The 23,342-nt window shown below is 42.2% G+C and overlaps 1 protein-coding gene across 1 annotated transcript; it reads left to right on the top strand.

Annotated features, from left to right (window-relative positions):
- Positions 1 to 16,015: 16,015 nt before the first annotated feature.
- Positions 16,016 to 18,868, top strand: LOC308317497 (leucine-rich repeat-containing protein 4C-like; the record flags this gene model as incomplete). The annotated part of the gene is made up of 2 exons (XM_080766551.1): positions 16,016 to 16,288; positions 17,243 to 18,868. 2 exons carry the CDS (start codon positions 16,016 to 16,018, stop codon positions 18,866 to 18,868), a joined length of 1,899 nt encoding a protein of 632 aa, XP_080622677.1.
- Between the last annotated feature and the right edge of the window lie 4,474 nt (positions 18,869 to 23,342).

Raw genomic sequence — 23,342 nt, 5'->3', positions numbered from 1 at the left:
GTGAACCAAGAGATAACGTTAATAGTGTGCTGCTATGTGTGCTACAGTTATTGTGCATATCTTTTTGCACCTAATTGGATTTGAAAAATTGCCAATGATTGCCTCTCTCTCGCAGTAATTGTCTTCTAGGAGGGCAACTAAATGGGCTCAAAAAGTATATATCATATTTCTGGCTTGCATTTAAGATGTCATGTCACCATAACCTCCTTGTCAGCAATAATAAAAACTTGATTTGCTTACTTGGCTGGGGTCATTAAATCTTCTACGATGCATGTCATTTCCCAAGGGTAAGCATTTAGGTTGTATCTGGTTCCTCAATCTGTCAAATACGTTGGTTTATTTGCATTGAAGGATCTCAATAATTATTATTAGTGACTGGGACACATTTTCTACATGGGGTCCTGTTTGTGTTGGTCTGCAGTGTTTGATCAAGCTGGGCCTCCTGGTTTAGCCAGAAAACATGTGTTTGACCCTGCTAACGTGTCAATAAGCACTTTCTTGTGGCTTGGTTATTCCATGGACGATCTCAATTAAATTCAGAGGGGTTTTATTGGCATAAGATTAACCGTACAAACCACAGCAGAGATATCCATAAATGGACATAAAAGGGAGATGGACTATACAGCGATCTCCATACTGTATATTGGCATTAAAGATACAGAGATATCCATATACAGTATGGGCATATCAGTCGGATTGGCGGTACGACAAGCTGTCTGTCTGTCTTGTCTGTCTGTATCTCTCTTGCGATTTTCATTGATACAGACATCAGTGCAAATCACATTCATCAACACATTCAACATTCAAGCATATAGCCTAATCCGCCCACATGTCCATATTTGGGATTTGTGCTGATGTTGGGCATGTGTACATGTGGGTAGATATAATCTGTCAGCCTGTCAGAGAAGACAATTTAAAGTAGATACCGGTAGTCAATATTGGCATAGTAAAAGTATAACTTTTACATCTTACATTTGTCAAGAAATGGCTTAAACTATTTCATCAGGATTAACCATTTTTTGCAATGCTATTGCATTCAGTTCGGCGTTGATCCCGTGATACTTACTGTATCTGCACAAGTATGACACAGAATCACTAACCCCTCTGAAGTAGAGCCTAAGATATATACGTATTGCGTGAACATAACATGAACCCTTTCAAGTGCATGCAATAAGATACTCAGCTAATGCCATACAATTCACATAATCACACATTTAGTCATCAAGCTCTTCAAGGGCATAATTTAAGATATGCAGATAATGTATAACATCATGCACAATAATCCACAGCATCCTACATTGAGAGAGAGAGAGAGAGAGAGAGAGAGAGAGAGAGAGAGAGATCAAGCAGCTACAGATATGCACATTTGAAATGTGGAAGCATAGTTGGGAGAAGGGTATTAGAGGCAGGCTGTTGAAGGTGAAGTGCATGTATGAATGAAAGGTTTAGCATACGAGCAAATTCTGGATGCATATCTGGTTATTGGTGAATAATTTCTTTGCTGTGAATGGACAACATTCACTCAAGACCCGGGAATAGTGACACATGGATGGTTTGTGATGAACTGCAGATGAACTTGTTATTTTCATTTATGTTCATATGCCACTGAAGCGTAGCGACTGAAACGTATAGTAGCTTTTGAGAAGATACATGGTGAAACAAGTTAATTAAGTTAATTATTCTGAAAGTAGACAGAAGTAGAGAAGTAGTAGAATAGTTTTTTTCCTTGAACTATGAAAAGATCTTTATACTTTTACTTTTGAAACTTAGACCAGATACTTTTCTTAAGAAGCACTGATCTGAACCAATGTTCGCCTTGAAATTAAAAAAAAATGTTTTACTGCCGGGAATGGTTTACTCCAGGTTACTGTCGTTGCTATACGACATACCCGCCTTTTGTTTTATGTGTTTAATCCGCCGTATTGTAATACATAAAAAGAAACTCTGTCTTCGCCGCGGAGATAGAGACTAGATGGTTTCGTTTTGATGACCGGAAATCGTCACATGCTGTGGGCTGCTAGGGCTTCTGGGAAATTGAGGCCAATGCAAATTAATGGGGTACAACGCCTCATGGAGACGGGTCTTGTGTGCGTCTTACGGGTGCACCAAGATGGTGGATGGTACGATCGGATTATAACAAACTGAGGAAGCTTTTTTCGCTGGATTTTCACAGATTAAAAGGCCAAATAATTCAGCGTATGCTCTAAAGGTAATACAACAATCTCGGCAGTGAAGGGGGGTTGATTAAAATGCGGGTTATGCGTTTAAACCAGTCAAACTGTTTTAAGCAGTGGCCGGAAGTTAACCGGAAGTGAAACTTTTGCCTGCCGTTCGCCTCCACATTATCAGATTTAGAAAAATGCATTCATCTCTATTATAAATGTAATTTAGATTACATTTACCCGGGTTATTGTAGCAGTCTTGACTGCAAATACAGTAGGCCTAAACTTGTGGGTTTTCATTTGGGACCCTGAGTGACTCACTAACATTCCTATAATAGTATGCCTACATTATATTCTTATCAGTTGATGGTTGGTTAACCATCCTTTAATTTCACTTTGGAATATTGCATGTGTTCTAGGGGCCACAAGAAAGCTCAGCTGGGACTGGATTTATGGATATATATTTTGTAGACTAGTGGTATGGACAGCAGACGGCTGGACTTTGAATTTCTCTAACTATAAACTTTCATGACAGCAGAACAGCCTAAGTACAAATATAATTTATGAAAAGCTACTACAGTGAAGTCTGTTCACAGAAGTTGTTGTAGGATATGTGGGGATTATCTGACGAGGTACCATTTGAGGGGGGCAAAACCTTACATATACTACATAATACTAAATTTTTTATAGGTAATAATATAGCCTTTCCACAGCAGTATCTTTTTATATTTTTCCAAAAAGAATACAAACAGCCAATAGCATATTACAAAGTTATCCCCCTCAGTAGGGAAAATTCCGGGAGGAAAAACGGGCAAGCACCGGGGCGAGTAGTCCAGTATTCTGCTTTGGGAGTTAACAATGTTTCCTGCTGATGCAGCTGGCTGACAAATATGTATGTATGTATTATTTTATTCTCACACTGTTCCGAACAGTAGTTATTGTTCACAGCCTGGAACTGACCCTAAAGATCAACCAGCAAACACCCTATAATGACCACAGGCCTGAGTAACAAAAGGCTTAACCCAAGATACACAGGAAACATGTTACACAAATATAACATAACTGCGAGACCTGAAGGGAACCGTATTGTTATTCATTTTGCATGAATAATACGGCTCATTATTTATTTGAGCTGAGGCATCTACCAAGGCAAAATACTGCATACAAACAATATGAGCTCATAGCCTCACTCCCACTGGCCAAAGGTCCAAAACTCCTCTTTATATAATGACACGCACGCACGCACACACACACACACACACACACACACACACACACACACACACACACACACACACACACACACACACACACACACACACACACACACACACACACACACACACACACACACACACACACACACACACACACACACACACACACACAGAGTATGCCCTCTGATCAATGACTTAAACATGAGGACACATCTCAAGTAAATGCTCTGGCTGTGTAGCATTTCCACATCATCCATCCATCCATCCATCGATGGTTCATAGGCACATGCAAGTAAACTATATGCTTTGATGCAGGCCTACTGTATCTCAGCAATTGGTTAAGTTCAGAAGCTGGGAAGCACGATACACGCTGTATGAAGCAAGAGCCATTTATCTGACTAAAATACCCAAGTTAGATGCAAACTGCAGTCTAATTCAATAATCTATCCAACCTATTTCATATGTAATTGATGGTGAGTGAATCTGGAGCAGACTTAAGTGCTTAGAGAGTGTCCTGCTGTTTTCATTTAGGTCTGTCCAAAGCCCTGCCAGAATTATCTTGGCCAAAAATACACCAGTCATATCATGGTAGCAGATAGCAAGAGGAGACATGATTGGTGAAGAGAACCCTGGCACACTGGTTCTCAAACATTTTGTCAAGGCTTCAAAATGCAATATATACTGACCTTTTAGTGTAGAATAGATACATAAAAACTAAATCCAGTTTTTATTGGTCAGTTTTTATGAAATTGTTTTGATTCTTTGTTTTGTTTTTCTTGTCTCCTGCCCCCAAGTAGAAGGCTTTCTTGTGACTATCCTTTCTAATGTATTTTCAATCAATCAATCAAACTGTTGAGATGCAGGTGAGTGAAACTGTGTTGTGAGCTTGCACATCTGCCATTTATGAATATAGTATAGGGTTTAAGTGGTTAAACTGATTTTGACACATTATGAACTGATTGCTGGGGACCCCCTGGAACCCTCCAGTAACCATGCCCTAGCTAGCATACAGTCAGGACGGCCACCCACAGGGTGCATCGCCAGCGGCCATATAATTCAATCAAACAATACACTGCATTCATTTCATAGCACTGTGGTGCTATGAAGTGAGCGCTAATCTGTTCGAGGCCCGGGGACTGCATGTTAATACAGAGGTGCTCATGTGATGGCAGATCACTGCATTTAGCCTCTGCAATTATCATAATGGAGCCACCATATCGTCGCTGTTGGTGTTGGGTAGAAACCTCTTATAATTCTTTTAAGCAACAAAAGTGCCCTACTTGATCATACTACAGCGTCACGAAAAATTGTGGAAACCTCATACGTTACTTTTCAAATTCAAAAGTAATAAAATAAGGACCTGATCCACAAGCTCAAAATGCAGTGTGACCTGTTACTGAAAAATAACAGTTTTGGACATAATGAGGTTTCCACCCAACAGAGACGATATAAGGTTGCGTGGATGGAAATTGAATTGTCAGTTATAAGATATTTGCCCCCCCTTCTCTCTCTTCGTGGATGAATACAAAACAAAGTTGATATCTTGTATAGGATAGCTCTATAATACTGCAGCTACATCCATTTTTTAAGACACTACAGTATCTGACCTGTTTTATGTGCATGTGAGATGATTATGAGTCTGGTTTGTGTCTACATACTGTATACAGCTGAAGATCACTGCACTGAAATGCTCTTATCAAACAGGTGGAAGTTTCACACAGCCCCAATAATCTGAAAGCCACTGAATCACTTTCCTAATGTCAGCTGTTTCATTTTACCCATAGTAGTGTCCCTTGTCATCGACTCTTCCTTCATTCTTCTCCAACCAGGGGGAATTTTTTTCCAGTCATCCACATTGAAATGGAAGTCGCCCAATGCCCAATAATCATGCCCTTGTGTCATATTATCGCAGCAGTTTAGAGGCTGAATGGTGATTTCTCTTGACTTCCATGACTTTGTCAGTGTCAACATTAGAAACGAATTAGAATGTGCTCAAAGGTCTCTACTTTCATTTGTCTGTCTGGCTGTAATTCCAGATGGCAGTTTGATAGTCTAATTTTTGTCTGCTTTAATGAATGTCTTCCATCGGTCTGGGAGGACGGAAACGATCCTGGTCATACTGCATACTGTACAGTATGTGTGTTGATTTGGCATAATAACTCATGCCTGCTGGTCATGACAGAACACATGCCAGAACACAATGACATTGGGATGATGTTTTGTGACAAAAACATGTGGCTATTATGGAAGCGGGTTCAAATCCTTCATTGTCTAGGATTGATTGATTGATCACTTTATTGAACATGAATTAACCCTTAGACTACCAATCCCAATTTTTTTGTTTGGGTAACAAATTGGCTTATTTTTAATTCATCATTTTAACATTAATAGAAAGATCTGATGGTTTGAATAGATCGTTTACATGACCCTGACAAACCTAGTGCAAAATATCACATTTTTCACAGCGACGCACATAGAGACGGCGCGCGTGCGCGATGGCGCACGATCACGTGGATTTCGGCCGTTTTTTGGTAGATTACATCCAACATTAGCGATATTAGCGAAAAAATGCTCATTTTTGCTCCGTTGAACACCAAATAACTGACAGTCAATACATTCAGTTCCTTCCGTATATGGCATGTTTATATTTTTCGATTAATTCAGTAATTTCCGGCTTCCGTAGCCTAGGGGTTAACCCTTTCCAGGTCATTATGGGAGAGGTAGGGTTTAACCTTGGCTAAGAGCCGAATGTGGAAAAACTGGTTTTGACCACCGAGCTAATTAACCCGTTTGAAGGCTGAATCAAAAGTGACCCCGAGGTTTTTGACCGAGGAGTGTGTGAATGAACTGAGGGGACCTAGAATATCGGCGGGAGGGGTGGAAGAATCAAGGCCGAATGTGATCATTTCTGTCCTGCTATTGTTGAGGTTGAGAAAATTTGAGGCCATCCAGGATTTAATATCTGCCAAGTTGTATACTTTTTGAGTAGTGCAACCACTCCAAGGAATAGCAATGTCTGTGTACACCTATGTACCTATAGTGGTCATGAGCACCAGTATATGCCTATTAGTACCAGTAGGGGGGCGCCGTTTGCCAGAAACAGAGAGAGAGAGATAGTATTAGTGCTGCACTGTTGCCTGATAATGAGAGAGAGAGAGAGAGAGAGAGGAGAGGAGGGGGGAGAGGGGAGTTGCACCACTCAGTCCACACGGGTGTGATTTTTTTCTTTTCTTGTATTGACTTGTTTTTTTGTTTTCTGGCATTCCGCTGCTTGTTATAAATGTGAAGCATTTTAGGTTGCATTTTATGTATATGAAAGGTGCTATATAAATAAAGTTTATTATTATTATTAGATTAAGCTTTGATATGCTATAGGTTCTCCCTTTCATCTTGCCTTTCATTCTGCCTCACTCTGCCTTCAGAGACGAAACTAGTAAGCTTGTGGGTGCGTGCATGCGTGCGTGTGTGGGTGCGTGCGCACATGTGGGGGGTCTCAGATTGTGTCAGAAGGGGGATGGGGAGGGGATATTAAACCCCTGTAAATAAAGGAGTGACAAGAAGAAGTACTTTGAGCTCAGCTCCAGCTCTGCCTCCCTCCGGCTCTAGAGATGTTCCTTTGTTGCTCGCTGTGAGCACACCTAGACCTCCCCCTCTTTATCAACATGACGCCGCACGCACACACGCACACACACACACACACACACACACCTACATCTCCCACTCTTTATCAACATGATGCCACGCACGTTGCGTGCACACGGACACGCACGCACACATGCACGCACGCACGCACGCACACACACACACACACACACACACACACACACACACACACACACACACACACACACACACACACACACACACACACACACACACACACACACACACACACACACACACACACACACACACACACACACACACACACACACACACACACACACGATGCGTCACAACAACTGACGTCAGTGAGGTTTGGATGGGCTGCCTGAACCTCAAAGAAACCTTGGACAGACAAATGCTATTCCATACTTATGTGTTCTGAAAGCCAGAGCCCCGACACCGCTGACGCTGTTTGCTCTGACCTGACTGAGGCAGCGTACACTGGTTCTCAAACCTTTTCATGTCAAGGACCCCCAAAATGATGTATTTGGTTGCAGACCCCGGCCCATCCCAAACATATTTTGTAACATTTGAGTTATAAATGTTTGCTCTAAAATATATACAGTAAGACAATATGAAAATATATGACAATATTAAAAGTATCATTGTGCACACTGTGACACCTCCCCCTTTTTATCAGCAGACACACACACACACACACACACACACACACAAACGCGTCACTGCTACAGAATGTCTGTACTACATGACTCATGGTGACTCACGGTGTGGTTGTGTTGTTTTTGCATTCTGCATGCTGCGTTCCCACAGACCACAGATAGGTGGTTCGCAAAGTGGGGTCAGCCAGGGGGTCCCCAGCAAGTATAGTTTATTTTTTTCTTTAAGAGATTAATGGTATCCTATATCTTTGTATCTCCATGTAGTTATAGGGATATTTCACTTTAAAAAAAACCTTTGGTCATTTCAACGTCTATATGAACACGCCAGACAGTTTTTAAGTCGTTCAATCAGTATTTAGATATTTGATATTCATTTTAGCTGCCCCACCCCCTTCCTATATACAAATCCATTGTAACTTCGAACTCTATTTTAACCATGATAGATTAATTGAAAACAGATAACCCTAACCTCAAAACCACACACACCTGCACAAAAATGGTAGGCCTACTGTGTTATGTTGCAAGAAAAGGCAGTTAGTTGTGGTAATAATTTTGAGATAACTGTTGACAGGACAGGGTACTTTAAATTGGGATTATGTGACAGCTGACTGTAATTACATTTATGAAACAGGTAGCTCAAATCACGGGGCCTGATGGCTTAATAACCATAAAACCAAGGCTATGAAGGATAATGTCTTTGTGAAGGACTATATTGTTGCTGTTGGACAGAGACTGTTGTCTCTCCATATTTGAACTTTTGTCAATAAGAGATACACTTTCAAATAAAATACCCTTTTAAAAAATAATAAGAATAACTGAAAAATGTAATGGAAAAATCAATGTAATTTTTCCCATTAATTTTCTCATTTATTTTTTATATATATTATTTTAATTGCGACCGAAGGTCGTAGTTAACTATGGAATCGTGCATTTCCCGTTAGTTTGTGTGTCTGGCACGTGACTAGATCAGGGATGGAGCACGTGACATCATCCGGGATGGAGCATGTGACATCATCACGGATGGAGATCCCTGATCATGTCATCTCCACATCTGACCTCAAACCTCAAACCCTTAGATCTCCATAACCTATTTTGTCATTCCACAGTGCTGCACAAAAAAGTAGCACAAATAGCAGATCACAACATGCTTGAGAGAGACTATTTCTAAATTGTATTTGCTATTTTTGAATGATCTGAAATACTATCACGAACGTTGCCTTTTTTAATAAATATTGAACCAATGAAAAGTATTAACAAGAGCTTGTAACTAACCAGTTAGTTAGTTAGTAGCCTGGGGTCCACCTATGCTTTCTATGGCAAAGGCAGCTCCCGGCAGAGAGTGATCAACGTTTGCGCTAGTCTATGCCGAATTGAAGTGGACTCGGTCCCGAGGCTATAGTAACTAACCTAACCAATAACTAACTATACGTTAGAACCATTGGAACACATGTTATTTTCTCCATTTCCTGAAAATAAACAGTGTTGAAACTACAGAATAAGGTTTCCACCTGACAGCGACAATATTACTCGGCTGAGGAAAAATATCTATTCAGCTACAAATGACAAATGTCACAAGCAGGGGCTGGTGTGGTATTTTTATAAGTGGGGCAGCGCACCTATAATATACACATAATTATGCAAGTGCATGTGCACTAGGCACTTCGTGCTGCTCTGCAAGCTTGTACATCTTAGAAAAATATTGAAAATGTTAAAATTGTATACTGTGTGAGTGTGTGTAGACCACCCCCACCCCCCTCTTAGCACGCATGCTTGCACGCACTCTCACACTCTTGCACGCACACACACACACACACACACACACACAGAGCTGTCAAAAGATGAGAACACAATTCTGAATGAAAAGGTTGCATAGTAGGCTAGCATCTGCCTTGTTTATGCAGGCAGTGGGAATGGCCTACTTTTTTTTAGTAGAGATTCTTGTAATGTATTAAAAACTGTTTTAAATGCTAAATCCACAGCATTTATATATAAAGCCTTGTAAAGGTCGTTTCAGACGGGAAGCGAGTGACGCAAGCGTTCTCACCTGGATTAGCGACGCGTCTACTTATGAGGGACTCGGGACAGGTGAAAAAATAGCTCACCACAATCCAGGTCTAGTCACCCGCGGGCACGTGCACAAACGAGCATGCACGGTTGCATGCGTAAAAATTACAACTAAATCACTTTCCCTACCCTTAATGGATATTTTGTACTTTTAAAATGAAGCCAAAAAAAGAAAAAAAAAACTTCAATTCAGTTCAACAAATGAAACGATAAGAGTCCATTTGCCCGTGTGTACACCATTAAGGGGCACCATTAGTGGTTTATTGTGCTGTTATTCTTTGGAAAGTTTAATTGCTGGACTGTTAGGTAATGTTCTTTGGGCAGTCATCTATGCTATCCAGTCTCCTCTCCTTTTATTACCGTTGCTGTCCGAGCATAAACCTTGTATCTCCATAATTTCAAAGTTGTTTGATTTTTAAATGAGAATTATATACACACAGGCTACGGTAGTTTTAGTGAATGAATGTCCTACTTTGCCATACTAGTGTCACACGAAAATAGTGCAACATAGCCAATCTAAAAGCTCACAACGCACAGCAACACATTGTGAGCCTGTTACATGTGCTATTGCTGTTTATGTTTAAAGTGAAAGTTGAAACGTATTAACTGTGGCTTTTTATTAGTATCGTATATATTAACAAGAGCTTGTGACTATGGAAAGCTGTCTCTATTTTTTATTTCCTGAAAAGTAACAGTTTTGGACATACAAGGTTTCCACCCGACGGAGACGATATGAGACTCTGAGCCCTGACACGTAGCTGGATTCATCAGCGCATTACAACAATTCACCGACTCGCAGCATGCAGTTTTTACATCCTAATCACCTCAAAGGAACTAAGGTGTCAGCCTTAAGTAGGCTACTCGACCGTATATCAATATCACCTTAGAGTGGCTTTCAATTCAACTTTAAAACATCCCAAACATCTGGCGAATGTCAGTTAGCGCCAGATGTTATGCCATATGTTGGTGTCAAGGTAATACAGTAGGTGTAGACTTTCATTCCATTATGAGACAAATACTGGTCTTTTGGCTCCACTAAATTTCTTTGGGAAATAATAATAATAATAATAATATGAAATCACCACTGAAGGACGACTGCACCAATTTAAAGGTCATTTAAACTAGATTTTCAGACTGGGTGACCACTAATCAGAGTTATGGCCATTTTAAATGTTAGACACTGCAGCTGTATAACACTGCTGTAGAACTGAAATAGGGCCCCATATGTGTGCCATTTAAGTTTTATTTAATTATTTAGTTCTATTTAATTTTGGTGTGGCTGTTGTCATGTCTGAACAGTGCTCATGTTCATGCATGTTTGGTGCGGGTTGGAGCAACATGGCCCAGTGGACTCTGACAGGATCCCTTGTGTGGTTATTCTGATAGCAGACAAGTGTTTGGATTGGAGCAACAGTGCGCAGGTCTGCATGCTACGTTTGTCACATCCACCATGCATGCAGCGCGACACTAATATAGCGCTATAGAGCCTGCCGCTTGTTATGGGGAAAAAATGAGTCTTGACCATCAGGTCCTGTGTCAGATCCTGTGTCTAGGTCAGACATGACCTTTGACATGATCTACATGTCTACATGTCTAAATGTCTCAATAGAAGAGCAGGGAGACAAAATACAACCACCCCCAATTGTATAAAAAAAACAATAAAGTACAGTTAATTGTACTTATATACTAGGCTACTTGACCATACATATTGGACAACAAATTACATTTCATTCATTTAAAAAAAAGTTACATAGTGATGTTTTAATGCAAGAACAATGGCTTCTATTATAACATGTTAACTTTCCAGGAAGAGAAAGCCTGCAGTTGCTATTAACTTTGATTCCCCTATGTCACTGGTAGAGTAGGATAATTTGCATTAGTGAGGACCATTTATTTGAAGATAGGTTGAGTACTTTGTCCAGCACTGGATGTAAATTGGGCTGTCGATGGCTGAATCATCTCATTACATGCAGAGATTAAATTAATCCCTTTAATGTTACATTGGCATGGAGAGAGATATGACACATTTACATGAAAGAAACCATGTCTGTTTTTTGACGATAACGATCCCTGCTGACAAAATAAACATTCCCAGCAAAAATGTTTGACATACGGATCAAGCATGAATAAAAGTGAACACTAGAGCTTTTTAACAATACAACATTGTTATATGATTGTAATCATAACCTTCATAGAATGCACAATAGCTTTGTAAGCAGCTTGGAATAAGACTTCAATAGAATCCTAATGTATCAGCTATAGGTGGCAAAGAAGATTGCAGACAATTTAAGGTACACTAAAATAGCAGATATACCATTTACATTTTTACCTGAAATTAAAATAAATAAATAAACAGAGTTAAACTAGAAAAAGTGCTGCTCTGCAAGCTTAGAATCTTAGAAAAATATTGAAAATGTTAAAATTGTATACTGTGTGAAGTACAGTACTGAAGAGTATTGGACATAATTGAGGATTCCCCCGACAGAGACAATAATGTCGCAGTCAGGTGGAAACCTTGTATGTCACAAGGTCTTGTTCATACCTTTGATTGGTTCAATATACATAAAACCCACAGACACAACCAGTTTCAACCTGGTGGCCTTAATATTTTGGGGGAATGTCATTATACAGTAGGTCACAATGCCTCACACCGTGGCACATTGTGAGCTTGTAGATTGGCTAAATGTTAGCTACTATTTCGTGACACTAAATACAACGAATTATAAAATAGTGGTATTGTCTCTGTCGGGTAGAACCCTCATTATGTTCACAAAACTGTTACTTTTCAGGATAAAAATGATCTTCCTACCCCAAATAAGTGTGAATCCAGTCCGCTGTTGCTTAGTAGCAAAAGCTCAAAATGCATCGCTTCCTGACACGTTTCAAGCTTGTGTATATGCTATTTTTTCTACTTCTGTGTGACGCTGTATGATCAAGGTTAAATTGAAGAAAAGAAAAGAAAAGAAAAGAAAAGAAAAGAAAAGAAAAGAAAAGAAAAGAAAAGAAAAGAAAAGAAAAGAAAAGAAAAGAAAAGAAAAGAAAAGAAAAGAAAAGAAAAGAAAATAAATGAAAATAAATGAAAATAATTTGGTCCCTCATGTGTAAAGTCCATGTTGATATCAAATCAAATAAAAATGGTCAAGGATTTGAAGAGGGAGGTGATCTATTCTGTATGTGTCTGTGGTATCTGCTCTGTATTGATTGAGTGAGCCTGCATGCCCAACATCTCACTAAGACATTTTGGGGATTATTTTTGCCTCGGCAGAAGATTTTATTTTATTTTTATTTTACCACTGGAACTGTCTTTGAAAGGTAATAGCCCAGATACTTAAACCACTGGTTCTCAACGTTGGGGACCACCAGGGGTCCAGATGAACCCTTAGAGTAGACCCTGAGAGTTAAATGAACACTAAGATTGTATAGTGTAGTTTGAACTGAAGTCCCAGAGATGAAAACAAATGGTATCAAATGGGGATCCGTGGCCCAATACATATCAGGGGGGTCCTTGAAATTCAAAGCGTTGAGAATCTATAACTTTCCTGTTCTACCCCCGGATTAGAACTCAGCTATAGGTCTCCTTTTACGTTTTACCACTGAGCTAATAGGCCATGCCTGCTTGCTCAGCGGATGAATGGAAACTTTGTCAAACTAGAAACAGGATCGCGTCAATGGTTGAGTCAAACCTACACAACGGATCAAAGAGCGGGGAGACCAAATACAACCACCCCGGTTATACAAGTTATATTGTATCAACATACTCTACCATACAGATTGGACAAAATAAAAATGTATTCACTAAAACAAACATACGTAATATAGCACACAGTGTTCGTTTTCATGTTACTGTAAATTGGAGTCTCAAGAAGCACTGACAATGCTGCTTTGAACTAAATGTTGTGCAGAATACATGAAAATGAATCACCAATTCACCTCGAATCATGATTCATAAGGGGGGAACATGGAAAAAAGATATTATTCAATAGTTGAATATGAATGTATACCGGCAGGTTATAATACAATTATTAAAACTGTGTGTGCATGTATGCGTGTGTGCATGTATGCGTGTGTTACTGTGTTTGTGTGTTAACTGTTTCAACCCATTGAAACCTGGAAAGCATCTGTGTCATTTTAGATTTTCATGTTTGCTATTCAAAATTGCAGCTCTACAAGCTCACAGCTTGTCACTTCGTGCCACGCTGAGTTTGTACACGTGCTATTTTTTACGTTTCTGAAACATATTGAAAGTGGTGAGAACTACTGATTTAGAAGTCATTTTAAAGAATCTGAGTTAAGGTATTAAATCGAGTTACAAGTGATACAAATGCGAGCATACCATACGTGTGCAAAACAAATGTGTTCAATGGATAGTGATTGGCAGATATACCTAACATTGATTGATCATGGTTCAGGTACACAATCTGTAGAACATGTCTCATACTTTTTACTTTTTTTACACCATGTACAGAGCCACATCACCCATTCTGTGGTGGACAGTAGCTATGTACATTTACTTGAGTAGGCCTACTGTACTTACTACTTAATTGTTGATTCATTTTTATGTGGTGGGAACATCTATGAAAACGTTTAATCTACCAACACCATTTTATAGAATATGTAGTGGTAACTGCTTCATCTCTCTCGGCATAGGGGTCCTTGGCCCGAAAAACATGGAAGACCCCTGCTGAAAATCCAATAATTGCCTTTCCACTGTTAGAGGGCCACGGTGCTACCTTCGCTACCTTGTGTGATTACTGCCTATGATAAGACCCAGTGGTGGAAGAATGTATCAAATACCACAATGTGTATAAAAACACTATGTTACAAGTAAAAGTCTAATATTCCCAAATTTGACTTGAGTGAAAGTACCAAAAGTAAAAGTACTCGTTATGCAGAATGTCCCATTTCACACGTAAATGTATAGGAAGTTAGGAACTAGAGTTTCACGCTATAAAATCAAAACAAAAAAGACAATAAACCTAGCGTGCACCTGGAAGTTGGAACCCAACATGTCTTGCACTCAGAGTAATAAAAGGAGAGACCGACTTTTTTTAAATTTGGACACCAAATTTGGTCAATCACTAGTTTTATTATTGTCGACGGTCAAATAGTTCATGAGCTATGCATAGTCAAAGTTAGCATTTTCAATTGAGTGCTATAGCGCCACCCTTTGGCCAATGGCCGTGGGCTTCACGTCCTCACCATTTGGCATGGCCCTCTACCATATTGCCGAGTTTCACGAAAACCGACAGCACGGTTAAGCCAGAACTATAACAACAGAAAAACAATAAGGGATATCTTTGGCGGAAGAACAGACAAAAACAATAAGGGACAAGGTCCCTTTGGGACAGGCTTGGTCCCTTAATAAATTAATTCAAACACATAGAAGGGTGGTGAAAGGAGTGGCACTGACAGAGTGCCGTCGCATGAGGAGATAGAACCGATAGGAAGCCAGTGACGTATGAGGACCAGAAAACTCAGTAGTGACCTACGTCACAGTCTATGCGATCTGAACTGGTGCACATTGTGCAGTGCTTCCGCCTGTCTCAAATGTATCTATAGATATTTTGTCAAATACAGTAAAGTATATACAGTAGAAATGGTTAGTTTGTGAGTTTGTTTTGTAAAAGATTATCCGAATCTATGAAGTAACAAATAGGCTAAAGTTTTACAGTCAAAGTAAAAGTACAATATTGTCCCTGAGATGTATGGAGTAGAAGTAAAGTACCTAAAATTGAAAAGAACAAGGTAGGGTATACTCCACTGTACTCTATACTACTACACAACTGCTAAGGCTACTCCTCCCCTCTTCTCTTCTTGTTAAAACACATTTCAATGCCACCTGTTGGACAGAAAGTGTTGTGCAGGTGCCAGAGAAAAAGGACAAATTAAAGAATAATTAAGCGTACGCGCATCCGTGTGCTCGTCACATGCACGTTGGATAAAAAAAAACCCACTTTTTAATAAAAACGTAATATTACGTTCTGGCACAGGTGGGTTGTGCTGCTAAAAACGAATTAAAACGTTTTGGCACAGAATGAGAAGAACACAGAAGATGGAACTATGAACCTCTAAATACTACAGATAATTATATATACACATCCAGGTTTTTGACCAATAAGCACCTTTCTTTGACCCGGCACCGGGTCAAACAAGGGTATCACGTGGCATCGTTCCCCTTGCCAGCCTATTCGCTCATACTATAATGTATAGGCAGACGAATGATACGTCTCCTCCCCTCTTCCTTTCTTGTCTTCTGCAGAGACGAAAACAGCAGATGGAACTATGAATGCCGGACACAATGATCTCCTCCTCCCTCCAGCGCCAGACAATGAGAGGTCCTAGGCTGAAGGGGGCACTGTCCAACCCCCTCTGCGTGCTACTGCTGGCCCTCCAGATCCTGGCGGTGGCCGGGCTGGTCCGGGCTCAGACGTGCCCGTCGGTCTGCTCCTGCAGCAACCAGTTCAGCAAGGTGATCTGCACGCGACGCAGCCTGAGGGACGTCCCGGACGGGATCTCCACCAACACCCGCTACCTGAACCTCCAGGACAACCTCATCCAGGTACTGTAGGCCATTAAGCACATTAAACCCGGAAAGCATGTGTGTCATTGACTCATTTTAGATTTTAGCCGTATATGCAGTATTGTAGACTATAATGGTCTACAGCAGAGGTTCCCAACAACCGGTCCGCGGACCGACATGTGCCACTGGTACGCGAGAAGGGAATCCCAAGTTTTCCCGCTGTATCAAATCCATTTGAAAACACGCCGATATAACGCCATTTAGGTAAATGATATAACATTATGTTGTGTTATAATAATAATATATCAGCGGGTAGCCTATTTAAGGGCCAGTCAACTGTCTTCCGTGAGAATGTTAGGACGCCCCTGTGCCGGTCCGCGAACATTTTATGAACTGTCAGCCGGTCCGTGACAATACAAAGGTTGGGAACCCCTGGTCTACAGTACTGCATGATGAGAGGGTCTCTGACACGTTGTTTTGGATCCCACCACAGTTCTATAGTAAATCCCTGCTGTGATTGACAGATCTTGTTTTTGCAACTATTCCTAAATCTAACCCTAAACCTAAACCTAACCTCAGTAAACCTATGCCTGCCCGGTAGACAATCAGACACATAGTAAGGCAGGTCTATGCTAGAACTTTGGTGGGGTTTGTCTGACACCACTGCCACCACAGGGCGAAAGTGATAGACTATCAATATAGTGGCAGATCTGAAAGCTCAAAATGTGGCAAGAAGCGACACATTTTGAGCATGTGATGTTCTACTTTTGCTGTTTTGGAATTTGAATCCTGAAAAGTAACAGTTTTGGACATACAAGGTTTCCACCCGAAAGAGACAATATTTTTTCCCTCTGTATTCTGTTCTGTATTGTGCACATGTGGATACTGCTGAAAGTACTTTCAGCACTTTGTGGACCTCACACAATGTGTTTGTGGCTTCTTGTCCCTGTATGATTATAGCGACAAATCAACCTTCTTGGTTCTTGATTGCAGATCATTAAGGTGGACAGCTTCAAACACCTGCGCCACCTGGAGATCCTGCAGCTCAGCAAGAACCACATCCGCAGCATTGAGATCGGTGCATTTAACGGTCTGGCCAGTCTCAACACCCTGGAGCTCTTTGATAATCGACTCACCACCATCCCTAACGGTGCATTTGAGTACCTGTCCAAGTTGAAGGAGCTTTGGCTCCGGAACAACCCCATCGAGAGCATCCCATCCTACGCCTTCAGCCGAGTGCCCTCGCTGCGGCGACTGGACCTCGGCGAGCTGAAACGTCTGACCTACATCTCAGATGGAGCTTTTAAAGACTTAAGCAACCTGCGCTACCTTAACCTGGGTATGTGCAACCTCAAGGACATCCCGAACATCTTGCCTTTGGTGCGGCTCGAAGAGCTAGAAATGTCGGGGAACCAGCTCTCTGTCATCCAGCCCAGCGCCTTCACAGGACTGGGGAACCTCCAGAAGCTCTGGATGATGCATGCCCAGATCCAGACCATCGAGAGGAACTCCTTCGACGACCTGCAGTCGATGGTGGAGCTCAACCTGGCCCACAACAACCTCACCCTGCTGCCGCATGACCTCTTCACTCCGCTACATCGCCTGGAGAGGGTCCACCTCCACCACAACCCCTGGAACTGCAACTGTGACATCCTGTGGCTCAGCTGGTGGCTGAAGGAGACCGTGCCGGCCAACACCAGCTGCTGCGCCCGCTGCCACGGGCCGGCTGGCTTCAAGGGCCGCTACATCGGCGAGCTGGACCACAGCTATTTCCAGTGCGACGTGCCTGTCATCGTGGAGCCACCTGCCGACATGAATGTCACAGAGGGCATGGGGGCAGAGCTCAAGTGCCGCACGAGCACACTTACGTCCATCAGCTGGCTAACGCCAAACGGCTCCCTGGTGACGCACGGCGCCTACAAGGTGCGCCTGTCGGTGCTCAATGACGGCACGCTGAACTTCACCAGCGTCTCCATGCAAGACACAGGCACCTACACCTGTATGGTGAGCAACACAGCGGGCAACATCTCTGCCTCGGCGGTGCTGAACGTCACTTCGGTGGAGAACAGCGGTGTGACCTACTTCACCACCGTCACAGTGGAGACCATTGAGTCACCAGGCGACGACGGCCAGACCCCGCTGCCTCCGTTTGGCTGGGTGTCCTCCTCCACCACGAGAAGCCCGCCACTCTCCACCAGGACCACAGAGCGCACCTACACCATCCCGGTGCTGGACCTGGATGGAGAGGGAGCCCTCAATGGCCTGGACGAGGTGATGAAGACCACCAAGATCATCATCGGCTGCTTCGTGGCCATCACACTCATGGCCGCCGTGCTCCTGGTGATCTTCTACAAGATGAGGAAGCAGCATAACCAGCAGGACCCCGACGGCCCTGCCTCCTCCATGGAGGTCATCACTGTGGAGGAGGAGCTGGCGGGGGTGGCGGCCATGGAGAGACACCTGTCGCTGCCCCCGATGGAGCATTACAACCACTACAACACGTACAAGAGCACGTACCACCACGCACCCATGCTTGGTAACATACACAACTCAGCCACGCAGGAACCTTTACTGATCCAAGCCTGCTCCAAAGACAACGTACAGGAGACCCAAATCTGATTCGGAATCTGACGGAAAATATAGATTTCGAGCCCTTTCACAGTGGGAGTACAATTTTGACCATAATCTGTGGAAGATGAAGATTTGTCTTTGCAAAGTACTAATGCTTAAATATATGCTGTGTCACGTGGCAAAAATAGACAATCTACATGCTTGCTCGTGCCGTGTTGTGGATCGGCTGTTTTTGCCACAGGACATGTCGTATGATGAAGTCAAAATTTCGGACCTCGAAACTTTTGTCTCCTTTCGGATAAACTGAAATTAACTCTAAAGAGACAACACAGCCAATGGACCGCTAGGAACGTGGGGACAACAAGCATACGTTAATTTCAAGTGTCTTTACGAAAACAAAGATTATTTATTGAAAAGTATGTCTAGTGGCTAAAGGAAGAAAAAACTAAATGTGTGATAGCTTTTTTAAGCTCCTCTTTTTTCTTCTTTCTGTGCGACGCTGAACAAGGGAAAGAATGGTTTAGCTGCTAGTGAAGTATAGGGAAGGTCAACTCATGCCAAACAGTTACTTGAAGAAAACCTAACCAACATCGACGCAAGGCTATATTTTATAAAGCGATTGTAAATGAAAAAAATAAAAAAAATAATAATAATAATAATAAGTCACACTTTGGCTTATTTTTATTTTTTTTGACGGGATTGCTTTATTACGACCAGTATTGTTATATTCCTGATGGTCACAAATCAGCGTGCTGAGAGAAAATGTAAACAGTATCAACATTGTCTTGTTCACAACCCAGGCATTTAATACCTGACATAGAATAAACAACCATGGGAAGTCTATATTTCATAGGTTCGTACTTTGTACGTTCGGGATTTGTAGTGCGCTTATTACAATGGCCCGCAGCGCAAGAAAGTGAAAAGAAACAGAAAAGAGAAAACTTAACACCAGACAAAGAAGACCAGGACAACAAGAGCTCTGTCACACTGGCTCCCACAAGTTATTTGTGCCAATAACACAGAAGACATGAAGACTGTAGACATGACGTCTGAGCACAGCAATGGTTAGTGTCAATAAGCGCTACGTGTGACTGAGAGCTCGGGACATGACATCCAAAGTGATCATCCACTAAAATAAACTTTCTGCAGTATACAGCCTTTTAGCTTGCTTCTCCCCCACCCCCAACGGCTCTCCAACAACACCCATACATTCCCCACTAATTAAGATGAAGTCTCGCTCCGCAACCCCTTCGCTCTGCTCATTCGTCGCTCAATCTCTTTCCAATCCCTCTTCCTCCCAGCTCTCTACACTCTTCCCCGAATGGCTGTCCCGTCGTTCGCGCCCGTCTCGCGGACATCGCTCAACTCCTCGCCACGTCTCATTTATCTTGCTCTACTCCGTGGGTGCCGCCAGACGCCACCTCACATTATTTCTCTTTTTCTTTTTTCAAGAAAACATAAAGAGCAAGCATATGGCTCCATCCGGCGAGTATTCCCCGATAGGCCAGTAATGATCAGCGTCTTTCCCAGTGTGGCGGTACCTACATTTCACCTCCAGGGTCACACACAAGCACAGGCGCTAATACTCCATCTGTTAACACAGATAAAAACACAAATGAGGCTCCTTTGCAATGTGGCATGACCCTGCCAAGCCCCACTATGGAGCATGGAGGCCAAACACACACACAGGAGGAATCGGCCAGCCAAGCCTCCACATAATTATGAAAAAGGCAAAGATGGGTTGTAAGCTAATTAAACTGTGTCAGGGTCGTCTGTGACCACCTATTCTCCGGCACCGGATCGGTTGTATCAAAACTGTGCTCACACACTCCCAGAGCAGAACCTCTGGTGCAATTATTTCACATGGGTCTGTTATAGCGCCACCAGGAGGCAAATACCCCTGCTTGGTAGACAGTACCCCTGCAGATTCCAAACATCATGCAAATCTGTACATAGTATTTGTATCATTAAAAATCACACCTGTGTGAACCAAGTGGTGCAATCCCCCCCCCCCCCCCCCCCCCCTCTCTCTCTCTCTCTCTCTCTCTCTCTCTCTCATTAGAGACACAGCACTACCCCTCTCTCTGTTTCTGGCGCCCCCTTCTGGTATAAATAAGTAACTACTCAGGCTCACGGACACAGGTACACACACAGGTATGTACACGGACAAAGCTGGATGTAGAAGTGGTTGCACCACTTAAAAACAGGCCTTTCAGATTTTCCATTTTGAACAAAATGCGTCAAATCTTGAACGCAGCGTTTAATTTCTGTGATTTGCAAGCATATTCCCACTAGGCTGAGGAAGAAATGCCACTTAAAAATGTTCAAATCATCCTCATGGTGGCGTTATAACAGGACTATTCATGGTTTTACCTATAATTGCACCAATCTGCGTAAAACTTGAGGCCTAGAGGCCAAGGAAAAACCTTTGACCTGCATTTTTGACATCTGCCATTTATAGCACCACCAGGAGGCAGATTTTTGCAAAACATATATATTTTTTTATATTACTCCTACAGATTTTATCCAAACATCATGCACATCTGACGTGGCTGAGGCCTGTGCACGAAGTTCCTTTTCTAGTTTATGTTTTCTAATGATATAAATCTACAAAGTAGATGAAAGTTTTCAAATAATTGTAGCCGAGTAAAAAGTAAAGTATTTGCCTGTACTGAAAAATGGACTTACTTAAGTAAAGTGAAAGTACCTCACACTTGTATTTGTAATGCAGTGCAGTACTTAAAACATACTCTCCATCCCGTAGTGGCAACCACATCTAAATGGGTCAAAATTTGTGTCAGATCCTGTGTCTAGGTGTCTCAATAGAAGAGCAGATCTAAATGTCTTAATAGAAGAGCAGGGAAACAAAATGCAACAACACCAATTGTAACAGAGTTAAAAAAACATAGTGTTACATGAAGTCCCCCTGACACTAACCTCCTCACTCATCGCAGCATAAAAAAACAAAACGTCTGCTGCTGTTTATCCTAGCAAATTTTGACTACTACTTTAAGACTACTGACAGACACAAAGGTTCTGTCATGTGAGCCCTTCTCAGCACACATGACAGGAGCTAATCAGTAGGCCTGAACACAAAAGAAAACACCAAAACTAATTTTAACCATTTGGTTGGCAGATTTACCCAGGAGCAAATTATAATTCTGTGCAGCATTCCCCACCAATTTATACTGCAATAGCAGCAGAATACACCCCAAATCACACTAAAATCCAAATTAGAAGTGGCAGTGTTAGCTAGGGGCTTGTACACATAGTCAGCTCTAGCCTTAACTCCTTCCTTGGAGCTCCACCTACTGTAGGTGGAGGGCCAGCCTAAGACTCTGTTAAGTCCCCCACCCAAAACAAATGAGAACCTCCCCCACCCTCCCCACGGAAATTTTAAACCATGGGACGTAAGAGTTTCCTCTCCCTCCCCATGGTCACACTTACCGCGGTAGGAGGCGAAGGTCTCTCGCTGAAGCCACCAGAAGAGAATACACTTCTCAGAATGTTGCAACACCATTCTTCTCTCTCCGCCTGCAGTGCAGAGATTGAGACATTAGCAAAACAGCAACAAAGGCACTTGAATGAAACACATGAGCTAATAGTAACAGTGGGTATCTGCACAAAATTATCACCGATACCAACAATACAAATCTGCCAACCTAAAACAAAACAGAACCAGACCCAACCCAACTGGCATGATCAAAATGACCCAAAAGTTTAAGTTAAAACTTTTCGACCGCCCCGCCTGCTCTCCCTACAGCCTGCCGACCTGCCCACTCCGCCCCTGCCGACGTGCATTTAGTTGTTCAAAGACGGAAAGTGTGTGCGGGGGGTATAACCCTACAGCAGTCATGAGGTGTGTTCAAACGAAGATATTGCAGATATGGATAGGGAGAAGAGTGAAAATAGATAAGCAATAGAGACGGGGGGGGGGTCACCATGGAAACAGTGACCTTGCGCTGTGACAAAGTAAGGAGAGGTGGTTATTTCAAGAAACATGGCGCTCCTAATTACGCTTTAGGTGAAGTATCTCTGATGCTGATTAAACACAAAACAACTTTCATACACTCACATGACTATTCATAGTCTTGGGTCTTGTGCGTCATGACCAGGGGGGCAGTCAGACAGATATTTTGTGAAGCCACTGAGGAAATCGGGATAGAAGTCCATGTATTTGGGCCCAACTTCACCTAGACTGTATTACCTTAATAAACATGGTCATGAATACTTTCTGCTTCCAGTCACTAGTTTAAAGTCTCATTTCTAATGTCATAATATTCTTTTTGGAAAATGATGGTCCCATTTATTAAAATAATGACCATAAAGTCGCGTATGTTCTGAGAGGCGTGGCTACCGTTACAGTCTATGATCGGGATTCCCCTCCCACTCGAGTCAAAATAAAAACCAACGGAGAAGAAGGGGGGAAGTCCCGCCTCGTTGTCTGGGCCAGCCAATGGCCAGCTGGGCCAAAACGGATCTAGAAAGATGGCGACTTACAATACAAGGACTGACAGGCTTC

Source organism: Protomyctophum bolini, assembly GCF_963924005.1.
Source record: "Protomyctophum bolini genome assembly, chromosome: 1".
NCBI lineage: Eukaryota > Metazoa > Chordata > Actinopteri > Myctophiformes > Myctophidae > Protomyctophum > Protomyctophum bolini.
This window is presented reverse-complemented; position numbering and strand designations above follow the sequence as displayed.